The sequence below is a fragment of the Indicator indicator genome, chromosome 5 (genome assembly GCF_027791375.1).
Source record: "Indicator indicator isolate 239-I01 chromosome 5, UM_Iind_1.1, whole genome shotgun sequence".
Taxonomy (NCBI): Eukaryota; Metazoa; Chordata; class Aves; order Piciformes; family Indicatoridae; genus Indicator; species Indicator indicator.
Window position 1 is genome coordinate 27,061,711 of NC_072014.1, and position 22,472 is coordinate 27,084,182.

Below are 22,472 nucleotides of genomic sequence, written 5' to 3' on the forward strand. Positions count from 1 at the left end.
TTGTTCTTTTCAGCTCTTTTTGGTAACAGCCTGGGCAGCCTTAGCTGTAGGTGCTACACTGATTGTATGAATTAGTTGTTCCTTTCCCCAGTTTGACCCCAAGTTTTGCTTTTACTGGCAGAGGAGCAGAGCTTCGAAAGACAAGGTATAAACTCAAAAGCAGATGTGCTGAAGCAGAGCTCTTCTGTAGTTTCTTTCAGTTCCCATTTGGTTGTCCATGAATGTCTCAAGTTCATTGAGTAGCCATTTGTCCAGGAGGTCAGTTTATAGAACTTGTCGCTGGACAAGCTCAACAGAACACTTCCCCTGGCACTGTAGAGCCTCAAAGCTGGAGAAGACACCAAAACTGCAGAGATCCTGACTATTGTCAAACAGGGAATACACACCTAGTCAGCAACTGCCCAGATGTTTTGCGTGACCTCCTGTCTATGAAGTCATTATGGGATTTAGGTAGCAATTCACCAAGACAATTTGCATGGCAATTTGCAAAGGCAACCCCACAGCAGCATTGGTCTTTTTAATGTGGAGTCAAAGGTGAGGGCATGAGTGCTCACTTGTACCTACAGTTCCCTAAGCACAAATCATTTGGTTGTTGTTATCTTCACTTGAGCTGTATTTGAGCTGAAATAGTCAGATCACTTTCAAGCTGAGCCCTCAAAATATAACTGTTAATTCAGAGACTAGTGCATCAAAATCCAGAGGTCTTGGGTTTGACCTTCAGCCACTCACATTCAGCCACTCATTCACACTCACATCCACTCACTAGTTTTCCTTTGACTTTGCTCTACCCTAGCATACTCCACAGCAGCACAGTTGTAAGAAACAGGCACTATTTGCTACCCCTTCACCCACTATGGAAAGAAAACCATAACCAAAGGAAAATTAATTTGCTCCTCACGACCAGTAGGAGAGATGCTATGGCCCCAAGGTACCAGAAGCTATGTCCATCTGGGAAAGAAGATGGTCTTTCAACATTGTTCTCCCCCTTTCTCTCAGACATCTAACAGGAGAGCACAGGAAAGAATTGCTTAGAATTTGTGGGAGTCTCCAATACTGTGTTTTTTCTAAAAAACCTGTTAGAAAACGTATGTCAAGAACAGGTTGCAGAGAGGTGATCCCAGTTTGTGAAGCAGGAACAGGCTAAACGCTTCTTGATATCCAGCCAGCCTCAATGTCTTTGATTGTGATCTCTCCCTCTTTCATGTGTGCTATCTCTGGTCATGTCTGTAGGAGAGATATGAGAGCTGGATTAAACTAGAAACTGGTAATGGTGCCAGCATAGGCATTGCTCTGCTGTGAAGCCATCTACAACAGAGGCATTTGAGATCAGCAACTAGGAAGTGAATGAAAAGTGAGATGGGGACTGCTCGTTTGATGAACTGCTCTCCCCATGGGTCAATGAGAGGTAAATCCAGAAATCTGGCATAGAGAGGGATTAGCAGAAATGTGGATATTGAACTGCAGAGATGAATGGAGCGAGCTTTCATAGGCCTGAGTTACTGAGTAGGGAGAGTAGCAGCTTAGAGCTAGGCTGTAAATCCTGAGAGATACCTGCCTGTTAATTAAGTGACAGTCCTTGGAGGGGGAAGGAGGGGTTTGCCTCTTTCTCTGTCAAGGTGCAATTAGTGTTTGTAGATTAAGGTGTCATTTGGGGTCAGGGTGACAGGAGACTATCTCCTGTTAAACAAGGAGGAACTCTGCCAGATAATGAGAGCATGTCACATTCTAGGCTCAGGCTCAGGGATGCCATTAGCAGGCTGTGTGCGCAGGGCTGTCACTGTTATGGTTTGTGTGTGCTGTCCTGCTCATGCTCACACAGAAGCATCCCTGGGGTTGGCACGATGCAGGGTTTATTCCCAGCAAAAGCAATCCGATCTGCCTCTCCCTGGATCACTGTCAGGTGGGGACTGTTGCTTTGTCCATGCCCACCCAGTCCTTGCTCTCTGACTCACCCTGCCTTGGTCCTGACAGCCACACTCTTTCACAAGCACTAAATCCTCATGATCTCTGAATCTTTCCTTGGCAGCCTGTCCCAGAGGGTATTTGCCTTCAAAACAGTAGCTGCACTGCAGTGCAATAGCACAAGAGACAGGCAAAGCAGGACTATTCATCCTGCCAACGATTTTTGTTGGCACACCATGGCAATCCATTACAGATCAGGAAGTGTGTGCCCACTGTTTTTAATCCCAGCTGCCAGCAAGAATAATCAAAAGCATCCAGTATGTCTGATGGCATCTCAGCACAACCGTAGGTAATAACCTAAGAAATCAATAGCCAATTAAAACTAATCCACAGCATTTGATCTTTCATAGTGCAATGGGAACTGTAATTAATGGAGCTTCCTTGAGACAGTCACAATTCAAACTTCCTGCCAAGACTAATGTGGTTTTGTTTTAAGTGAGCTTTGCTTCCTAGAGGTAGTCTCAGGGTGTTTTCTAGCCAGGTCATTTGGGCCCTCAGCATTCAAAGGATTTAGGAGTCCCAATAAAATCAGGAGAAACTGAGAAATGAAGTGTCTTCAGGGTATTCATTCGTATTGATCTGATTCTCAAAAGGAAAGCAGATGTTTTCATTCACGTTTCTGTAGTGTCTGAAGGTACAAAGCAGGAAGAATTGCTACAGCATTAGGGAATCAATTCTGAGGAAGCACCAAGCCCATGCCTTGGCTTGATTACATCCTAAAAACAGAGCACAAGGCAAAGAGGTTCAGCAAATGTCTTCAGAGGAGAAACCTGAGACCAGCCCAGAGAGAAACCATTTGTGGCTTTAACATACCTGGAAAAGACCCATTAGAGTATGGAGAAGTCTTCCATTCTCTTCATCTTCATGCAGTACTTGCCATGCTGTTCATGCACTTCTTGCCCAGTTTGCCTGAAAACTGGAGCTACCAGGATGTAGCTACCAGGATGTAGCTACCAGGTAGCTATCAGGAGGAGTGAACAGATCCATCTCCTACCATGAGAGCAGGCATCTGGGATAAAGTTAGGCAGCCAGTTCACTTTTTTTGCATTTTGAATCCTGGTTTGCGTATATTCAGCCACAGTGTGCAGGCCTGGAAAATCACTGAGCAAATAATTGATTTATCAGCTGTAAAGAGGGGCATGGAGACAAAAACATTCCCCACAGGGTATTTCATGGAGCTCCCCATCCATCTGGGCAGGAACCATCCCTGAAGGCAGTCACTGAGGGCCCTGCACCTGGTCCAGCAGCACAAGGAGCAACAATGCACTGCTGATCTGCCGACTAAATCCTTGGCCACTATCCAGGAACAGCGGCTGCTTGGCAAAGCCAAGACATGCCACCTCTCCATTCCTGAAAGACAGGACCTATTTTTATCTAATGCTGCATTGATTATTCAGTAAGAGAGCAGAGTGGGGCAGCTGGTGTGTGTGCATGCGTGCTGCTGTCACCAGCAGGCATTTCTGCAGAGGCTCAATGTGCACTTACTGAACTCCAGTGCAGCTCTGGCAGCTCTCTGCAGAACAAGCACATCACTGCTGAACAAAGAGCCACGGGGTTTGGAACTGGCTCTGAACCCCCACCCTCTTTGCAGGGAGGGAGCTTGGCCTCCAGCAGTCAGAGCAGCACCCAGCCTTTCACATGTGTCCTTTCAGCACTACATCCATCTCCATGAAGTTTACCACTGTTGCTACAGTGCTCTGGAGATGTATTTTGTCAGGAATTAGCATATGGTGCTCTCTGCTCCAGTGGATCAATGTGCTTAGCATTTAATGAGGGCAACATAATTAACATTTTCTGAGGAAGAGAAGAAATCCTTTTGCCTTGTGAACTGCATCTCGAGATTCTGAAGGTGATACATTATTATCAGGCTGATGCTTCCCTGTCACTAAACCTTATGTTGGAATCAAGTTCCTGGTGTCCCTGGATTAAGTTCTCATCCACGTGCAGAGGCAGAAGCACTCACCTACCTGTCACAGCTTCTACACTGTGGCAGGAGATTCCCCTGTAGGCAGCTGGTAGGAGCTCCCACACCAGCTGCACAAATTGTGCTATCTAGTAAAGGATGGAAAAATCCTTGGCTCTATTTTTCCAACTGACTTCTGTGGGATCACTCCTCCTACTACAGCCTCCATCCCCACAGACACATTACTCCTGGAGGTGAGAGGTTGTGGTCCATGGCATATTGCTGTGGCTACAGCAAGACAAGTCAAATTCATAGTCAAAGATGAGGCTGCAGGTGCATCATCCCTCATACATAGTGGGTGAGGCTGCTTTTGGTGTGTTCCCAGCCAGAAGCAACGGTGAGAAGAGAGGTGGTAGGGAGGTTGAAGTAGATGATCTTTAAGGTCCCTTCCAACCTAAGCCATTCTATGATTCTATGATTAACATGAATCCAGGCCAGGACAGCTTCTCAAAGCAGTGGCTAATCAGTTCTTCTCCTGGATGCATAGCCACCTACCAACAGATACAACGGTCTGTAAGCAAGAGTACTGCAAGCAGGCCCATGGGCTAAGTTGTTGAACTTCAGCTGCTTAACTTATTCTGCCTAGAAATGATTCCCTGGAGCAACACTTTTCTTCCTGAACCAAGACCCACTGATAGCAACCACAGCACAATTTCCTCTGCTCCATTGCACAGCTGCTTTCACAATGCCCACACAACCATGTGGTGTTTAGCAGAAGTTGTTCTGTAAGATTAAATAACACCTGGGAATCCTGTGCCCAGAAGTCCAGCCAACACTTGACCTTCTCAGAAGAGGTCCAGCCAGCAAATAAATCCATAGCAATGACATTCAACCAGGGCCAGTGTGGAGAGGGCAGTCATCACTACCTGCTAAATGCAGAGAAGCCCAAAGAGCCAAAGGTCCAGGCATTTACTATGCCAAGTGGGACAAATCACTCTGTTCAGCCACAGCCACATGGCAGATCACTCTGTGTCCTACAAAACTTTACTCCAGACCTTTACTACAGGCCTAGACACTCTCAGTTCCTTTCACTCTTTTGTTCTTATCAGTTCAGCAGTGATGGATCCCATATGAACTCTTACTGTTCCCATTCAGCTTGTATCAGCATTCAATCAGATGGGTTTCACAGTCCCTATGGGTCTTCAGCTCCAGTGGAAGAAAACTGCATAGCCAGAGCAGGAAGACAAAAGCTTTGGCCTCCCAGAGATCCTAGCTAGTGACAAATGAGGAATGATGTATGCTCTTCCTCTTGCTCCTACTGCCTTCTTTAATTTTAAGTAGAGCCTCTGTGTGAGAGGTAAGGACCTTTGCAGAGGAGAAGGTGGGGTGGAGCAGAGGAGAGGCTGCAGCACCCAAAGTGGAATGCTCCTGGAAATCTCACAGAAATGCTGGGGTCTGCAATGAAAGATTTTGCCACACCATGGTGTGCCCCAGGGACACATTTATCCTGACAAAAGGCTGACCAGAGATCACCATGAGCACTTTCTGCTCTGGGATGGCTTCCTACATGGCAGAGGGGAAAGATGCCCACATCTTGTTCCAACAAGGAAGCAGAAGCAATCACAATGCACATGCTGACCTGCAACCTCAGAGGCACTTCCAGGTACATTAATCTAACCTATGTGCCCAACATTGCCCTGGCAGACACTCTGCTAAGGGTGATCTATGCTCACCTTTATATCTCACCTAACTGGTACCCGTTTCTCCTTGTGGAAGAGCCTGAAGCAGTCTGGAGGAATCAGGCTCAGACAGGATCTGCATCCCCAGAAAATGAAAAACTGTGAACTGTTCCCTTTTTTCTTTTTTTTCCTTACAGAATTTCATTTGCTAATAAAAGCAGAGAGGGAGGCACTAGTTCTACCTTCAATGAGCAAATGTCATGTTTTGATCATTATTGAACAAAGCATTTTGATTTAGCATTTAGAAATGACTGCTCAAGCTGAGTATTTAAAACTCAGTGTCAGAACTGGTGTATGACAATTTTAAAAATCCAAGTCTAAATGAAGCATTCTGACCTGTCTGAAATATGTATTCTTCCAGTCTGGGGGACAGCATGACTTTTTCAGCTCTCACTCCAGATTTCCAAGCCCTGCACAAACGGTGCTGCTGCCTGGCTTTGCCTTTAAAGAAATGTCCCAGGAATGACTGAGGATGCTTTGGTCAAAGTATCATTAGCTGTAGGATAGAAAGCTTCAGAACCTAGACCTGGAGGGCTGACTGCTGTTGTGAAAGTGTAGTGAAATGGAACCCATGTGTTTTTTCCTCCTCACCATGAGTATCCACCTCTGTGGACTTCTGTCAGGAAATGTCTGGAACCAGGGACGCAGAGACCATGGTGTGCACTTGGCCAGTGCTCTGTTAATCTAGTCTGCAATTATTTTCTTCTCCCTTCTTTTAAAACCCTAGGAGTATCTGTCGTGCACACTATGAGTGACTTTGATCTCTCATGCACAAAGTGCTTTCAAGAGGTGCTGTTCATGTTTGTTTTAAATTGGGGGGGCCGGCCGGGGGGGGGGGGAGGAATACCAGTATAATCCTAGCTACAAACCAAAGAGGTGAAACTTTCAGAAGGAAGGAGGTATATGGTTAATGCCTCCAAGCCCTACTCTGCCTATACTGTCACAGTGATGGGTAGACTCACAAGTGGGGAATGATGCTGGAGATGTACGATTCAAAGGCAAGGCTGTTCTGCTGGTGGAGCTCCAGTCTTTATTTATTTGCTTTTTCCAGGAAGAGTCTCATTTATTGCTGCCTGCATAGCTAGAGACCGCCTTTTAATCCTCTGCTTTATCGTGCATTGTGAACTAAATACCACAGGAGTACAAGAGCTCTTAAGGGCACAACATCCATTTTGTTGTAGCTGTCCAAAGCCTGCTAAGCTTTACAGGAGGGTTTTTCTTTATGGTTATCTGTTGCCTGAGTGAGGATTTTTCTGGGGCTTATTTTACCTATTTTTACTGTTATTTCTTGGTTGGTTTGTTTGGGTGTTTTTTGCTTGGTTGGGTGGGGTTTTTTCCCCAATTTTGAGACAGGGCATAAAAGGGCTGGGCAGGATAAAGTTGAGTGGTTGGTAGCTCCTATGCTTACAGCTGAAAATGCTTGTGGCATTTCCAGAGCAGTGGTGTGGCTGCGTGTGGCTTATAGATTCAGCTCAGCAAGTCCACCACAGGTGGCATCCCACAGACAGCTGATACAGTTTTCCCATTGCAAACAAGCCATGTGAAAGGGCTGAATGAATGGAATTTCCTGTCCCTTGGACACCTCCTATCAGCTCCTTAATTTTGCCAGTCTTTCGTCATTTGAGGCCTTACCAGCTTAGTCCATGATGTAAAGAAACAGGAGGGTGGGCAGAGGACATGAATGAGGATGGCTGCCCTGGGATAAAACACAGCTCCTAGCAGAGGTAGCAGTTATGAAGGAGGCTGTACTTCCTATTTCATTTTGTCTGAAGGCAAAGAATCCCTGGAAATCTGTATCTAGCAGTAGTTTGTAGGAGAAGTGACTGTGCCATGAAAGCATTCCCGAGTTGAAGAAAAGTGTGATGTGAGGATAATGGACTCCAGAAATGCAGCAGCAGCAGCCTCAGGGGACCAGAGCAGGGAGTGTCTCTTGGGAAGGGAATCTGAAGGATAAAAGAGCTGTGAACAGCTCATGGCTGCCAAAAGGAATGATACTAAAGGCACAACAGCAAACTGTGCCTGTGCAGGGGAAGGCTCAGAAGCGTGGGAAGAGAACACCGAGGCTGCATCAGGAGCTCTTTGAGGACCAAAAATCAGAAGATGCAATCACACAAGAGCCAGAAAGAAGAGCCTGCAAATAATGAAAATTCTCTAGAAATCAGACAGGCATGGGGAGCTGTCAGAGCTGAACTCCAGTATGACCATACAGAGGTAATAAAAGGCCACAAGAAATGGGTCCATAAGCGTATTTAAAGTAAGAAGCACAAGGCATGTCTAAGAGCACAAATAACATTTGATACAAAAGGGCCAAAGAGCTAAATGTTGCCTTCATTTCAGTCCTCAAAACTTAACTAAAATAATTTTAATGAGGAGAAAGGAGCCCAGGGCAGAATCAGGAGAGAACAGACTCAAAAATATTCAAACAAGTTTTCTCTGTCCTTGTCAGCATGTCCTAATGAACTTCAGAGGAAGCTGCAGGAGCAGTCTCTGACCCATGAGCATTTCATCATCAGGATCTTGGGGAGAATGCAGGAGGTGCCAGGCAGCTGGGGAAATGTAAGCAGATTGCTTAGCTTTTAATATAATCTCTGTCATTAAAGAAGGTAGGAACTGAGGATCAAGAAAATGAAGGGCAAATCAGCTAAAGTGGTTCATAGAAAGATATTAGAATATTTTTTTTAACTAACCAATTGATGAGCATGAGAATGTAACCATATCTATTTTGGGAGGGTAACTGTCCTAGGTGGCTAAGGAGAAAGCAGTTTGATATGCCATGACTTGGGCAGTGCTTTTGGTACTTTGCCTTAAGATTCTCCTAACCAAACTAGGGAAGCATGGTCTAGATTAAATAGCTCTAACTCAGGGGTACAATTGAAAATCTGCTATCTCAGTATTCTGGAAACACATTTCAAGTAGGACTGTTGCAGGCTCTGCTCTCTTCAATACTTTTATTAATGGCTTGGATAACGAAACAGGAAGTGCTGTTATGAAATTCACAGATGACACCAAGCTTGGAAAGGCTGCAAGCACTATGGAGGATCTGTTCATCATTTGAAATGATCTTAGCAAATTGGAGCAATCAACAAAGTGGAATTGAATAAAGAGAAGTGCAAGGTGCTACCCTTTGGAAGGAGAAGTCATAATCCCAAAACATAAACTGGACCAAGCAGTCACACCTTTGAAGTCAGAGATTCTGTGACATGCTGGTTTATTTCACCACGGTATCAAAAGCAAAGTGAGGTGTACAATGCTGATTCTGCGCCTCTCTGCTCTGGGGACTGCACTGTTCTGGGTGGAAAAAGGGGGATGAAATGAAGATGCTCTGGAGATAATGGACAGGAGTGAGGAGAGTGAGAACACTACCTGATTCCCCACTTGGTCAACTCCGGTGTTCAAATCTCCTTCCCCAAATGAGTCAAAGTGCAGTGTCCCAGTGGTGCCACAGCATAACTTTCAATTATGAATCTACCTCTCCCCACTGCCTGGTTCAATCTCTTCCCCAAGTGCCTGCAGGAAATGTCTGTATTTTCAGGGAAATGTCCCTCTGGGTCTCTTTCCCCAGTTTATCATCAGGGATTATCTTGTGTCATGGATGAGGTATAAAGTACAAACAAGTGCACTGAGAAGCAGTATGGGTTGGAAGGGTTCAGAGGGAGCTTGGTGACCCTCCCATGTACTGTGAGATACATGCAAAGTTGGTGTAAGGCAGAGATTCATGGTTATTTCTAAAGTGCTTTTTGGGATGGAGTGATCTCCTGGGGACTATGAGAATTTGGGAAGTGGCAGGCCAGCCTAATAAGTGAATGCAGAGCAAGAGTCAGTACACTCTGCTGCACTACACTAGAAACCTATGGTTAGGGAATATAAATGAGCCAAAAGAGACTATCTGTGGCTAGGTATTGCTCCTGCAGTGTGCAAAGCTCATCAGGGAAACATCATTCTTCTGGCTTTGTTTGTACACTCACTCTTCCTTGTACTGTTGGCCACTGCTACAAATAGGACATTACAAGAGACAGGCCCTTGTCTGAACTACTTTTCTGCTCTTAGGCTGAGATAAAAGGCAGCTGAGGATGAAGTGTATAGGATGGGATTAAGGCAATGGGATAGGTGAGGGCTGAGCTGCTGGAGCTTTGGAAACAAAAGTGGAATTTGAGATTGTCACACCAAAAAAAAAAAAAAATTCACAGAAAGGGAAGAAAGGTTTGTGTATGCAATGATGTCAGTAGATAGAAAGCCCAGCAGTGAAAGAGTTAGCTCCCAGGAAGATTGTTTTACCTTGGCCTGAGCCACCACTGCTGTACATGCAAACATTAAACTTTGATCACAGCTGCCATAACCTTCCTCTGACACCCAGCAATGAAAGCAGCAGAAACAGGCTAAAGCATGGCAGGTGTCTGGCTGAGGTGAAAATGCATTTGGAAAGGAAACCAAAGGGGGAAATTGCTGCTGAAGGTTGAAACAAAACATGCAGCTCAGGTGGCAGGACAGGCAGGGCTTTATGAGAAGCAGGACAGAATAAATGGCTGGAATGAACTGTGATTTTTTTCCTCCTGTAGATAATATGAGTGTCAGCACAAAGGTGATATACCAGTCAGTATCAGCAGAAGCCTTGGTTTGGTGTCATCTTTACTGGCAAACAGGAGAAACAGTTCCTTGCCCCCACATTTACCTGTCTCTCTCAAGAAAATTCATGGCAAATGTGGGAATTAGAAGGAGATTAATTAGAGGCTGAAAGTCCTGGTGAAAAGATCACTTAGTGGCAGAGGCTGACAATGTGCAGAAGGTAACTGCTTGTAATTTCTGAGAAACTGCTGCTCCAAAGTTGCCTCAAACTGGAGGCTCAAAACTGGTCCAGTTAGTCTCACAGGATGGTGGTACACCAACTGCTCCTGCCTTGCCCAGCCAGAGGCACAAACACAGTTGTCCTTGTTATATCTGGGGTTTGCTCATGTTCTTCCAAAAGCCCTTCTAGCCATTCACCTGAGAATCACTCTACTGACTAGTCTTGGGCCACTGATGGCAATGCACTTTTATCCTGACTAATCCCAAGAGACAAAAGGTCTCCTGGACACAGCCCATATGTGTCTGCTTGCAGCACCATGAACATTTCCTTACACAGAGACTGCCCACATGAATCATGATGTGATGTGGGCAGGTATTCCAAGGCTCAGAGGAATACTGCAATGACATGAGCCTTACCTCTAGACCATGATACTCACCCTTGGTCATGCTTTGTGTTTTCATTCTTGCATTTTAAGAGTCCAAAAGGTCAGGGTTAGCTATGGCAATCAGTAGAACATGGAAATTAATCTGCTTTCACCAGCACTGTCTCTGCTGCAGCCTGCATCTCCATCATCTGGAAAAGAAACAGTCCAGTTATTCTTGCTCTGGGATGAAATTGAGAGTGAGGGTGGGAGATAAATAGAAGAGGTAGGTCTTTCTCCAGAGTCAGCAGTTCTCAGCTGGCTCTCCCAGATGCTGTGAGCATGTGCTGATTGGGTAGGCAGATGGACTGGCACAACTCTTGTCTAGCTAACCTGTGTTGATGTTTCTCACCTGTTGTTTTAAATCCAGTCTAGAACCAGGATCTGTGCTTTTTTGGGCTGGGTTGTTTGCTATGATAGTTTTGCTTAAGAGCAGTGGTTAGGTGCTGGGTACTCTCTCATGTGTAATAAACTAAAGGAAGCATAAGAAACCAGCATAAACAATGTGTACAGCTTTGGAATAACCTATTGCCAAGGTATTGTTGTGTTTGGCTGTGCTGTGAAGTACAAAGTAGCTTCTGAGCTCTGGGAAGTAATCCCTGCACACAGGATAGTCACTAGTTCATTCTGCCTGGACTCTAAAGAGCTCTACCGGGCTGACCATGACCTGATCCTCTGCATGGATTCAATAGTAAAGCCACAAGAGAAAGAGCAAAAAAAGGCTAATACATGGAGAGAGTGAACACAATGAGAGGAGATCAATATGGTTTCCTGTACATACTGTTCCAGGTTCAGCACGTGTTAATTCATGGCACTGCATTGGGATAGCTCTACCTACCATGTTAGCTCATATCTTGCTCTGGGAACAGCACAACCACATCAATGTGGCAAAGCAAGCAGAGGCATTAGACAGGCATTTTATTTCTTTAGACTTTGCTGTCTGTCTCCAGCTCCAGAGCCATCTGGGAAATCTTTTCACGACATAAGCCAGTGCAAGCTGAAATGTCTAATAATATAAGAATGACCAAGGCTTCCTCTAGCCAGCTGCCTTGTTTCCCTCAATGGCCACAAACAAGCATAAGACTGAAATAAGAACAAGACAAATGTATATTGTAATTCCCCTGAGTTCTTCTTCCAGCATTCAACAACTTTCAGGTCAAGGAATTTCTTCTGTGCTGGTCCAGCCAGGTCTTTACGTGAGAAAATAGGAATGAGAACAGCACATCTTCAGTGCCCACTGTCCATAGGAGTTTCATTTCACCAACAATACAAACAAGGAGTTTCATGGACCAGGCAATAATCTGGACCCACATGTTCTGCATGACACTCACAGAGATTTTCATTCTGTAGAGGATGGTTTGCACAGAGGATCTTTTGAGAATAGGTTTTGTGAAGTAGAAGAGGGTGAGATAAACTTGTGAGGAGTGGAAAAGGACCAGGCCACTACCAGAATCCATCTGAAATTCTGGTACAGACATTTCTGTTTTGAAAAGAGTTCACACCAACCTGCTATCTTCTCCACATACACAGGATTTGGCTTATGGAATAATTGCTTCTAGCTGGACACTTCTACTTGACTATAGCTCTTCTTGAAGGATTTCCCACTCAAGTCTGGCCTTTAATTGGAAAGTTTCACCTCTGTAAACAAGAATGATCCTCAGGGGAGGTGTGTTTCTGGAAGAACTGAATATAGGAATTCCAATCCTAATTTATCTCAGAGAGACAAAATTTGTTTCGATGGGAGCATTAAGTATCCTGCTTCTTGATATAAACTGATGGACTCTAGCTTACACTTGGCATTTACTCTTGCAAATGAATCACTGTTACTTCTGCCTCCCTGCCCACCTCTCCACTTGGTTCTCTTTTAATTTTACAGCTTCCTGAACCTGACACTGTGAAATCGATAAGCAATTTAGAGCCCAGTAAATACAGATGAAAACAAGTTATTTTGTACTTTTGTAAATATTTGGAAACCAAAATTATCTAAGAAAACAGGTGCTCAGTTGACTCAGCAACCCATCCATCAGCATCATACAGTTAATTGCATAAGATCATAAACATTTATAATTAGAAGGCAAACAAACAAGAATTTCATAAACAGCCCTCTTGAATCAGGCTGCACATTAAATATTTGTGATAAGGTAATTAAGAATAGATTTACAATCCTGGCTTAGTGTTTAATACTTCAGAGAATAGATTTGATACTGTGGAGAATGTTCTACAGCCAGGGAGAAAACATTTGATTTCAGCTCCTTTATCTGAGGCTTAAAGTGGTCTCAGAGAAACATTGGCTCTGTCACTGAGCAGAGTATAATTTTATTCATTACAGACCACATAGCTTATTCAAATATATGTCTAATGTCCCTTCTCGTGGACTGATCCACTTCAGTCCTGCTTCAAAGCTCTGCATCCTTGGCTGTATCTGCAGGCTTTCCTGCTCTTTATGCTTGATTCTTTGATCAGAAGATGCCAGCATTCTCAATTGTGTTCCAAAGTAGGGAGGAAAAAAAAAATTCTATTATGACATGCCAGTGTTTGGTTATGAAAAGCTGGCATCACTACAGAATTACAGCTGCTCATAGTGGTCTATGGGAATCAGAGGGAAGAACTCTCTCACAGAATCACAGAATACATCTGGCTGGAAGAGACTTCAAAGATCATCCAGTCCAACTCTTGACATAGCACTGAAGGGTCAACACTAAAGCATGGCCCTAAGTGCCAGGTCTCATACTGTAGTGTCCAATACCATTCCCTGTCCCAAAGCAGCCATATCTGCATACTTAAACTATCCAGTGTAATTACTTCTGCAGCCAGTAAGCAAGCTCAGCACCCCATTACAATGAATATGAGAGTCCCCTTGAAGCTAATCTGTGATCAAGACAGCAGGGCTTCTAGTTATGCTTAAAACCAGAGAGGGCAGAAACTCAGTCTGCACTGGAGCTGAGGTTTTAAACTCTGTAAAATCAGATGCATATCCTAAGAAACCAGGCATCAGTGAGTAATGGGGAGATCAACCCTGTGAGTAGGATGACCTTGAGATATTTAAGGGTTTGATATAGCAGCAGTTTAACTCCAGTAATTATCTGCCATCAGAAACTAGAACAGTCTGGAGAAGGTGGGTAGAGGGTAAAGCTGTAGCGTTTGATTAATCAGGGACAGCCATAAACCACTTTTATTCTATGGTGACCATCATCTCTCCACACTGCTGTTTGAGGTGACCTCCTCATTTAGGCATAATACTGCTTCTTATTTCTTGTGGGCCTTTTGTTCTTTGCTCTTAAATTTATGTGCTTATTACAGGCAGGCAAGAGAGTGGTTCTTCCTAGAAATGTTTCTGAAAATCTTGGTCCTGGCCAAGAATGATGGAGCTGTCCATGTGCTAACTCACACAGTCCTACCTGCTGGTCTGGCATCAGTTCCATGGATCATAAAGACCCTATCCAAACAGACAGACTGCTGCAAAACAAAAAACAGACTCAGAGCCCACTCACTCTGCATAAATCCCAGTCCTAGCAATGCTTTTTCGTTTGCTTAGCATGTCAGCTAAGGCAGTCTACATGAGAGGTTGCAGCTTCCTCCAGCCTCAGTGGAGAACAGTGATACAGTGTTGCAGTCACTGCTGGACCTGATGCTTTCAAAGGGTCTCACCAGAGCATGGCAGCTTGAATAATAATAGAGCTTAATGCCTGAGCACTGCCATCATCTATATAACTTTTAACATTATTTAACCCTTCAATTCTCTTGCAAGGGTGGGGAAGATGACAGACACCACTGGGCAGTGAGCTAACAGCTGAGCGGAAGGGCCTGAGCTCCTACCTCCCTTTGAAACACAGAGGCCATTTCAAGTCAGGTGTCCTACAGCCCAGTGCCATCCCCTAGACACCAGCTGTGGTATGTGCAGATGCATAGCAGGACAGATGCATTACTGCATTACACACAGTGTAAGCTGATCTGCCCTCTCTTTCCCCACTTGGAAGGCAGCAATGATGTACCATGAGGTACCCGCTCTGCGGATCAGCCAAACTTTGCCCAGGCTGACAAATGACTTACAGGTCTAGACAGACCTTTTGTTTTCCCTTTGATTGCAGCTTCTGGCCTCCATGTGTGTGTCTGCTCTGCTGCTGTGTGTGTGTGTGGGGAGAGCCTTGGGCTGTGCACACACACACGAGATGCTGGTGCAGCAGACGTCACCGGCGTGTCGGATCCAGTTACACCCCCTCCAAACGCATGCCGTTAGCTGGGTGAATCATGCCTGTGCAGTACGTAAAACCAGTCCAGTCACTGATCAACCTCAGGTGTTTATTGGTAAACATGCAGTGGTTTGCTGTCAGAGCATAACTCACCCTGCTGCATTTATGATCCATGTGTTGATTGCTGAGATAAAGCTGTAACCCTTTTAATTCAGGGGAAAAGGGATCTGGCAGTGCAGGAGCATTGGTGCTCTGCCACTTGGTAATTAAAATCTGTGATTTATCCTTGAGTAAACACTGCCTGGGCAGAGCTGAGCTAACCAGCAAGCTGGGGGCGGGATGCTGGGGTATGTTGATGGTTCTTTCTAAAGTTTTGTTTCTCTTTTATGTTTATTTGTGTCTCCCTCCCCTGCAGGTCTAATAATACATGAAGGGCCTTCGGTTTACCGGATTTTTAAACGGTGGCAGGCTGTCAATCAGCAGTGGAAAGTGCTGAACTATGACAAAACAAAGGACATGGAGGAACAAAAAACAGGGACCAGGACAAATCAGCGCCCATCCTCCCAAACCACACACTCGTCCTCCACTGGTGGTACAGCCACTAACTCCGCTCCAGCCGACAGCGGGGCACGGGCTGCCGGCCATGCCACAGGCACCCTCTCTGACCACCACTGTGCTTATACCATCCTGCATATACTCAGCCACCTGAGGCCTCACGAACAGAGGAGTCAGTCTAGTAGTAACAGAGAGCTCGTCATGAGGGTCACGACGGTCTGAGACGAAGAATTCAGGAGGCCTTAACACAAAGAAGAGGAGACAAAGAACTCATAAAGCAGAGGAGCATGGTGTGCCTTTTTCTTTCTCTTTCCTTTTCTTTTTTTCATTTTTTTGTTTTTCCTTTCCTTCTCTCCTTTTCTTTTTTTGGTAACTGCACAAGATATAAGAGGCGGCACCTGGCCAGCTGAGGAAAAAAAAAGCAGGTGGAGGGAGAGCTGCACACTCATGCTAAAGAGGTTAATGTTTTCCAGCCAGTTTAAAAAAAAAAGAAAAAGAAAAAAAAAAGAAAAAAAAAAAGAAAAAAAGATAAAAAACCCAACAACAACAACAAACAACAACACAAATCACAAAAATACCAACAAAACAAGTGCAATACAGACTACAAACTGAGTAGGCAGAGTTCTGGGGAAGCAGAGGAACAGACGGTTTAGCATGTCTTACAAATCCTATTACCTGGAATAGGTAATGCTCTGTACACACCCCTGTACACACACGCACACAAACACACACACACAGTGTGAGATTTATAGAAACAAGGAATGGAATGAAATTTTTGGAATATTTTGTTTTCCAGACTGTGATTAACCAGGGCTAGGAGTTGTTTTGTTTCATGAGTCACTCTGGAGCCTTGTTCAATTTACTGTAGGATACCTGAAGTGAAATGGCTGAGGATTTTTCAGTATTGATTTACAGGAAGAGAGATTGAATCATCTCCCACTAAGAAAATCTAACGAAATCCAGGCATACCCAAATTTCACCAAAAATCCTGTTTTTTTCATAATGTTCCTGACAAGGGGTTTGTGAGGGTGGAATTGGGAGGGGGGAGGGCACTCCATGACCTTTATTTGACATATAGGCATTTTTGGCAAATTTTGTACAAGTGCCCCGCAGGTGTTTCAAGCACAAGTATTGGTGTGATTTATGCCTCCATAACTCCAAATCCAGCATCCAGATCTCACCACTCCACACACCATTTCCCATGCAGACATTCCAGGTTAATTTCATTCCATTTAACTCTCATCACAAGGAGCCAACCCATCTTGGTGGGTTTCTGCTTCCTTGCTGATTCAGACACTTATGCGTTGGAGATGTACATTCTTTTTTTTTTTCAGTGTCTGTATCCCTGCTGCTCAATTTGCAACAGTCTCACTCAGTCTTGTAGGCTGAGTCTTTCACATCCAGTCTGTTAGTTTATTACAGAGTCTATTCCATTCAATCATTCAAGAGGGAGTTAGTCTGAAGAGGGAGCACAGTTGCTGATCGAATATGTAACACTTGTAATAAGTCTCCTTCTCTGGGATATATCCTCGAAGGTACCAGTTGCTCTTCAGGAACATTCTCTTTCAGTGCACAATGGCTGAATCATTTGTGGATATTAAAGGGACACTGTCAAGTACTTTTAAAATAGTTTTTAGGGTTTGGGCTTTTTTTACTCTCCATTGTTTGTAATATTCTCTTACAAGCTTGAAAATAAAATTTCTTTCCCTACTGATTTTGTCCTTTTCCATTTGGGCATGTATCGTTCTCTCCACCTACCGCAATCTTTTCACCATCCTCATCCTTCTGCTCCCCGTCTTTCTTCAGTGACAGGAGGAAATCCATGTTACTGATCTCCTGCTAACTGTCCTTGCTCTATGAAGGCTATGTCCCCGCTCTGCAGGGTTGAGCTATATTTGCCAGTACAACTGCATAAAGGAAGGGTTAAGAGCAGGAACCCTACAAATATGGAAATTAGCCAATTGAGGGTAAATAGCTCAGAAATCCCAAAACAATGAACCTGTAGTGATCCAGGCTGAAACCCATTTTCCCCCAAAATTAAGATAAGGACTTCAGCCAAATTGCATCCATTTAGAAGCAGTGCTGAGCAACACTGCACAATGGCTGTGTCCAGCTTCCCTCCATCATCTTACCAACACCTCTTGCAGCTTCTATTGGAGACACGGCAAATGAGCTCTCAGCTCCTTTGGCAGCTAGGCCATCACAGGTCAGGCATTTCTGGACAAGAGAAGGGATCAAACTTTCAGCCCCTGGGTTTGAACAGCTATTCTGCAGCGTTGAAGATGGAGGTTAGCATCTTAAGACAGGTTGTGTTTTTCACCTCAATTACTTGACAGTGTCCCTTTGAATATCAGAATGCAGCAGAACAGGTACTTCTCTGGCAGAGAACAAGGGAAGTGAAATATCAGCCAAAAAAAAAAAAAATAGCTGATGTGAAACAGCATGGTGTGTCTGAGGCCACTGTACCTTTATCTGACCAATCTTATTACCTACCAAAGAGTGCTTTTGGCAGAGGAGAGGGAAGGGATATCGGTGGGTGGGGGGAGAGGGACACGGCAATTCCGATCACCTCTAAAAGCAGCTGCCCCCAGAATGAAGGTGTTGTAATGAATGGTCTCTGGAAGAGTTGCTTCTGATCCACAGTAGCAAGAAACCAGGCCAAAGCAAGCAAACACAGCAGCCTCTCACCCCCATGTCTGCCCTGGAAGCTGTCCTCATTCCAAGAGATGAGGAAATACAGTGGTTTTGGGAAGGGGAAAGCATAAACAGATGAAGGGACCGCTGTCAGACATGGTGCTGTTTCCCTCTCTGCCCTCTGCTTATTTAATATGAAGAAGTCAAATTCCTTTAATTTGGCTAGCAGCTAAAATTTCATGAGGTCAGAAGCACAACTGAAAGAGTGGTATGATCTAGTACTCTGAGCACACAGGACTTTGCATACTCTCACTCCAGCTCTGCCACCAACTCTGTAGCCTTGGGCTGTTCGGCTCAGTCCCCCCTCCACACAAAAAGGGGGAATAACAATACGTACCTACCTCACAGGGGTGTTGTGAGAATCCACGTTGGTAAAGCTTGTCGAAGCGCTGAGTCTACCATGGGTAGTCACGAAGCGTGTGGTGGGGGTGAGCAGCGCTGCCCTTTTGCTGGTTACAGTCTGAACCACTCAGCGGGAGTCCCATCAGCCCTCTCCTGCTTGGAGATCCTCCTTGATCTGAAGCAGAGGGTGTAATTCAAGTGCCCTCTCCTCCGTTGCATGACATTTTAAGCAGCTGTGAGGTGCAGGGTAGTGACAGACCTGAAGTCCTACTTGACCAGGGATTTGCTACAACGTTTTCTATATCTGTGGGGTTTGTTGGTTTGGTTTTTCCATATATTGTGCTTAGAAATAAACTTTCCACTTAGGGCTGGCGGTTCGGGGTCTCTTCTGTTGCATGGCAATGTATACAAGTCTTACTGTCTGTCTTACTGTGCAAATGATCCCGCAGCCCCATTTCAGAGATGGGCATGGTCTGAGCCTTTTCACAGCAGCATAAGACTCCAAAGCCTGTCTAGACTGTTTAATATTTAAACAACACTATGAACTTGTCAATTGTATGTGTTCTGTGCAATACGAAGCATGTCATTAGCTGGCTTGATGGGAAGAGGGATTAAAGGAAGGTCAAAACTTGTTCAAAGAGCTTCATATGTGTGCCAGCACGGAGCTGAAGGGCTGTCACCAGCAAAGCAAACTTGGGGAAGCCACTGGGAACTGTTTTCAGAACAGTTTACTCCAGGACAAGGTACACCTGAGTTTATGAACTTCTAGGCTGCCAGCCTGAGAGAACAAGTGCAAATTTAGTGTGGAGAGTGGAGTTTTGGATTCTCTTTTTCTTTCCTCCCCAAAGTATTGATGGCACAAATACAGACGAGGGTCTCTTGCTTCCATAGCACAGTTCTTTCGTCTCCCTTGTGCCATCCCCTTTGTGCTACTATGCAGGACTTTAATAGGTGCGAATGGAGACAGTGTGCTCCCGAGACATGTAAAATGTGTTGTGTATTGGAGGGTTCTGGCAAACAGAAAAGATGGGGCAGAGCTATGCTATAGAATGCATCTCTTTTCCCCTACAGCTCTTCTCTAGTCTTGTCTGCTGGGTTCCTGAGGAGACGTTCTCTGTATTTTTTACAAAGCAGTCAGATCAGCTTCCAGTGATGAACAAAGCTTGCAGAGTTTGGCAGCTCATTCTCCCAGTGGAGAAAATTACAGGTCCTATCACTGTGGAGATCCCTGAATTCTTGGGCTTTATGATCCTCCAGCACTCTTTGAGGGTGGTCAGCATGGAGGACGGTGTTCAGCCATTAGAAATCTTGTGTGTGTGTTCCTGCTCATTCTTGTGATTTCTGCTAGTCCTCTGATTTTCTATCCAGTTTGACAGGTTTTTCTGGTGATGCTCTTCTGGTTATGCTTTTCAGATGTGTTTTTGCTCTGTGTCAGTTGCCAATGCTATTCTTGCCTACTGAAATATCAGTGCTGGCCTCCAACTTCCACAGCTCTTCCATTCTTGCCATCCAGTCTCTTGGTAAATACCCACTGCCAAGTTCAGATCCTCTTCCTCTGTGCCTGCAGTGGGCCAAGAGCATGCACTAATCCAGAGGTCATCCAAGAACACAGGAACCATTAAAAGACTATCAGTAGTTAGACTCTACACCCACTAGTCAGTCCTCTTTGATAGGTATACACTTTGCCACTTTCAGTGCCTGCTGTTAACTGCTTGCCACAAAACCCCCCTAATGCTAGCAAAACTCAGACACCATCTAACACTTTGTTTCCAGTTTCAAATGGCAGAAGCAATGGACCATTTTTTCAAGTAAATCAGGTGTGTTTCCTGTTGCAGTTTCCCAAGCAAGATGCTGAAGGCATCCATGTCTTACCTTACCATGATGGGCAACCCAAAGAAAGACAAAGTCAGCAGCATAGGCTGGAGTCAAGAGAGGTTTTGGGTATCCACTATGGTTTTACTTGGGAAGACAGGAAAATCCCACTTCTGTCTGCCTGGTCCCTGGCTTTTTTCTTAAAGCCATTGTATCTGGCAGCAGTAAAACATCAGAGGTAGTACCTGCAGATGGAGGACAGGTCTGAAGACAGCCTGAAGACCATTCCCTGCCCACATATGGTGATCAGTCATTCAAGTATCTTGTCTTTGTTTTCCTCAAGAGAAAAAAAAATAATGTTATTTTGACTAAGCAAAGTACTGCTGCTCTTCAGTGTAGGAGGTGGCTGCACCATTAGCACTTCCAAACTGGGTCATCCACCAGGACTCCTGTACATCTCCTTGTGAGAACAGATGGCCAGAGACCTATTCCTTCTTCTCATTATTATATGCCAATCAAGCACTTGGAGGAAAATAATCAACAGTCCAATTGCCTTAATGACTGCTGCCTGAGTACCCCAACATCCCCTCCACTGTCACCACACTTGTGACTACTTCATCCTGAGATAACAGACACCTCATCCCCTCTGCTATTGCTAGAGTCCAGCCCTGAAGATATTCTGAGCAGATAGACAGAGAATTCCTCACACAGCAGTTTTAGAGTCTTCTACATCCTTCATGTATCCAGATAGGCAAATTCATTTCATTGATAGACAATGACATATTTGAATCCTGAGAGGAGAAACAAGTGTAGGAGCTTATTGCATTGACCTTCACCCTCTTCTTCCTTGTTGAAGGATACAGAGCAAAACCATCAACTGGTTTCCATACAACAGAAATGGATGGCTTTAGAAATAATTCCCTGAGTAATGGAAGTCTGACATGTTGCAGTTACTGAAGACAGTCTTTGATCCTACATCTATCACACTGGATGCAACTAGAACAGAACTTGACACTTCTGTGCTGTTTACACAAACATCAAAAACTATCTTAGTTCATTATTCAAATTACCTCCAGGTCACTGGGTGAATTTCTTCTTTGATGAAAGAATGGTATTTTCTTATCCAGAGCTGGAATTGTGAGATAAAATATATGTAGACATACACACATATATTTATAAACATTATCCTGAAAACATAAAGAAAACAAACAAACAAAAAACAACTCCTCAAATAAACCTGAAAGAATAATTAACTGTATTGAGTAAGTCTTGACAGGAGCTAAGGAGATGCTCTGTGGCAAGTATGAATTCAGACAAAGAGAAGACAGAATTGGAAAATGCTTTTATGTGACCTCTGGCCTGTCTCTGGTTTATGCTCATTATTGTATAGCATTTAATTAATGCAGAAGTATGTGGAAAACAGATGCTTGGCTCCATCAGTGGGAAACAGATTGAAGACCCCTCAAACTTACCTGAGCCATACTCAAACAAGCACAACAATGCAAAAGCACAAACACCTGCCATCACAACTGCTTGAGAAGATGTGGATTTCTGACCAGGGCCAAGGACTCAGAGAAATTCTTTTCCAAGTCACTCTGCCACTATTTTTCCCAGTTTCTTTACTTCCTATTATTAGCCCTTCTATTTCCCAAGTATCTTAGGGAACAAACAAACAAACAAAAACCCCCCAAAACTCAACAGAAAATAAAAACAGAATTACAATACCCAGGACTTAAAGGATTAAGTAACAGTAGAGAAACGATACTATGAGAAGATGGTACTTTATATGTTATGCATCAAGATGTGCTTTACCAAACACAATTAGGACATCACATTTGGTTCCCTGCTTGCTCAAAGAAAATCTGTGTGATTAAGTCTGCTCATAACCAAGGAGCCTTCCTACCTGCATGGCCTTCTACAGGGGACCACAGCTTCCCCCTGCATGGGATAGCCAGTATCAGGCAGAGAAATTTTGCCTCCAGCCTCCATTTATGCCTCTCTATGGCAGGATGACAGCTTGGTGTTAGGAGGTTGTTAGCAAGTGACTGTTGGGCAGTGGGAGCATCTATTG

At 44.4% G+C, this 22,472-nt stretch overlaps 1 protein-coding gene across 1 annotated transcript in view; it reads left to right on the forward strand.

The window, feature by feature from the left end:
* The window catches only part of MARCHF4 (membrane associated ring-CH-type finger 4), a 102,487-nt gene extending 86,712 nt beyond the window's left edge, over positions 1-15,775 (forward strand). Inside the window, exon 4 of the mRNA XM_054381305.1 lies at positions 15,414-15,775. Coding sequence (XP_054237280.1) covers positions 15,414-15,775 — 362 coding nt within the window. The remainder of the gene's footprint in view (positions 1-15,413) is intronic.
* The last annotated feature ends 6,697 nt before the right edge of the window (positions 15,776-22,472 follow it).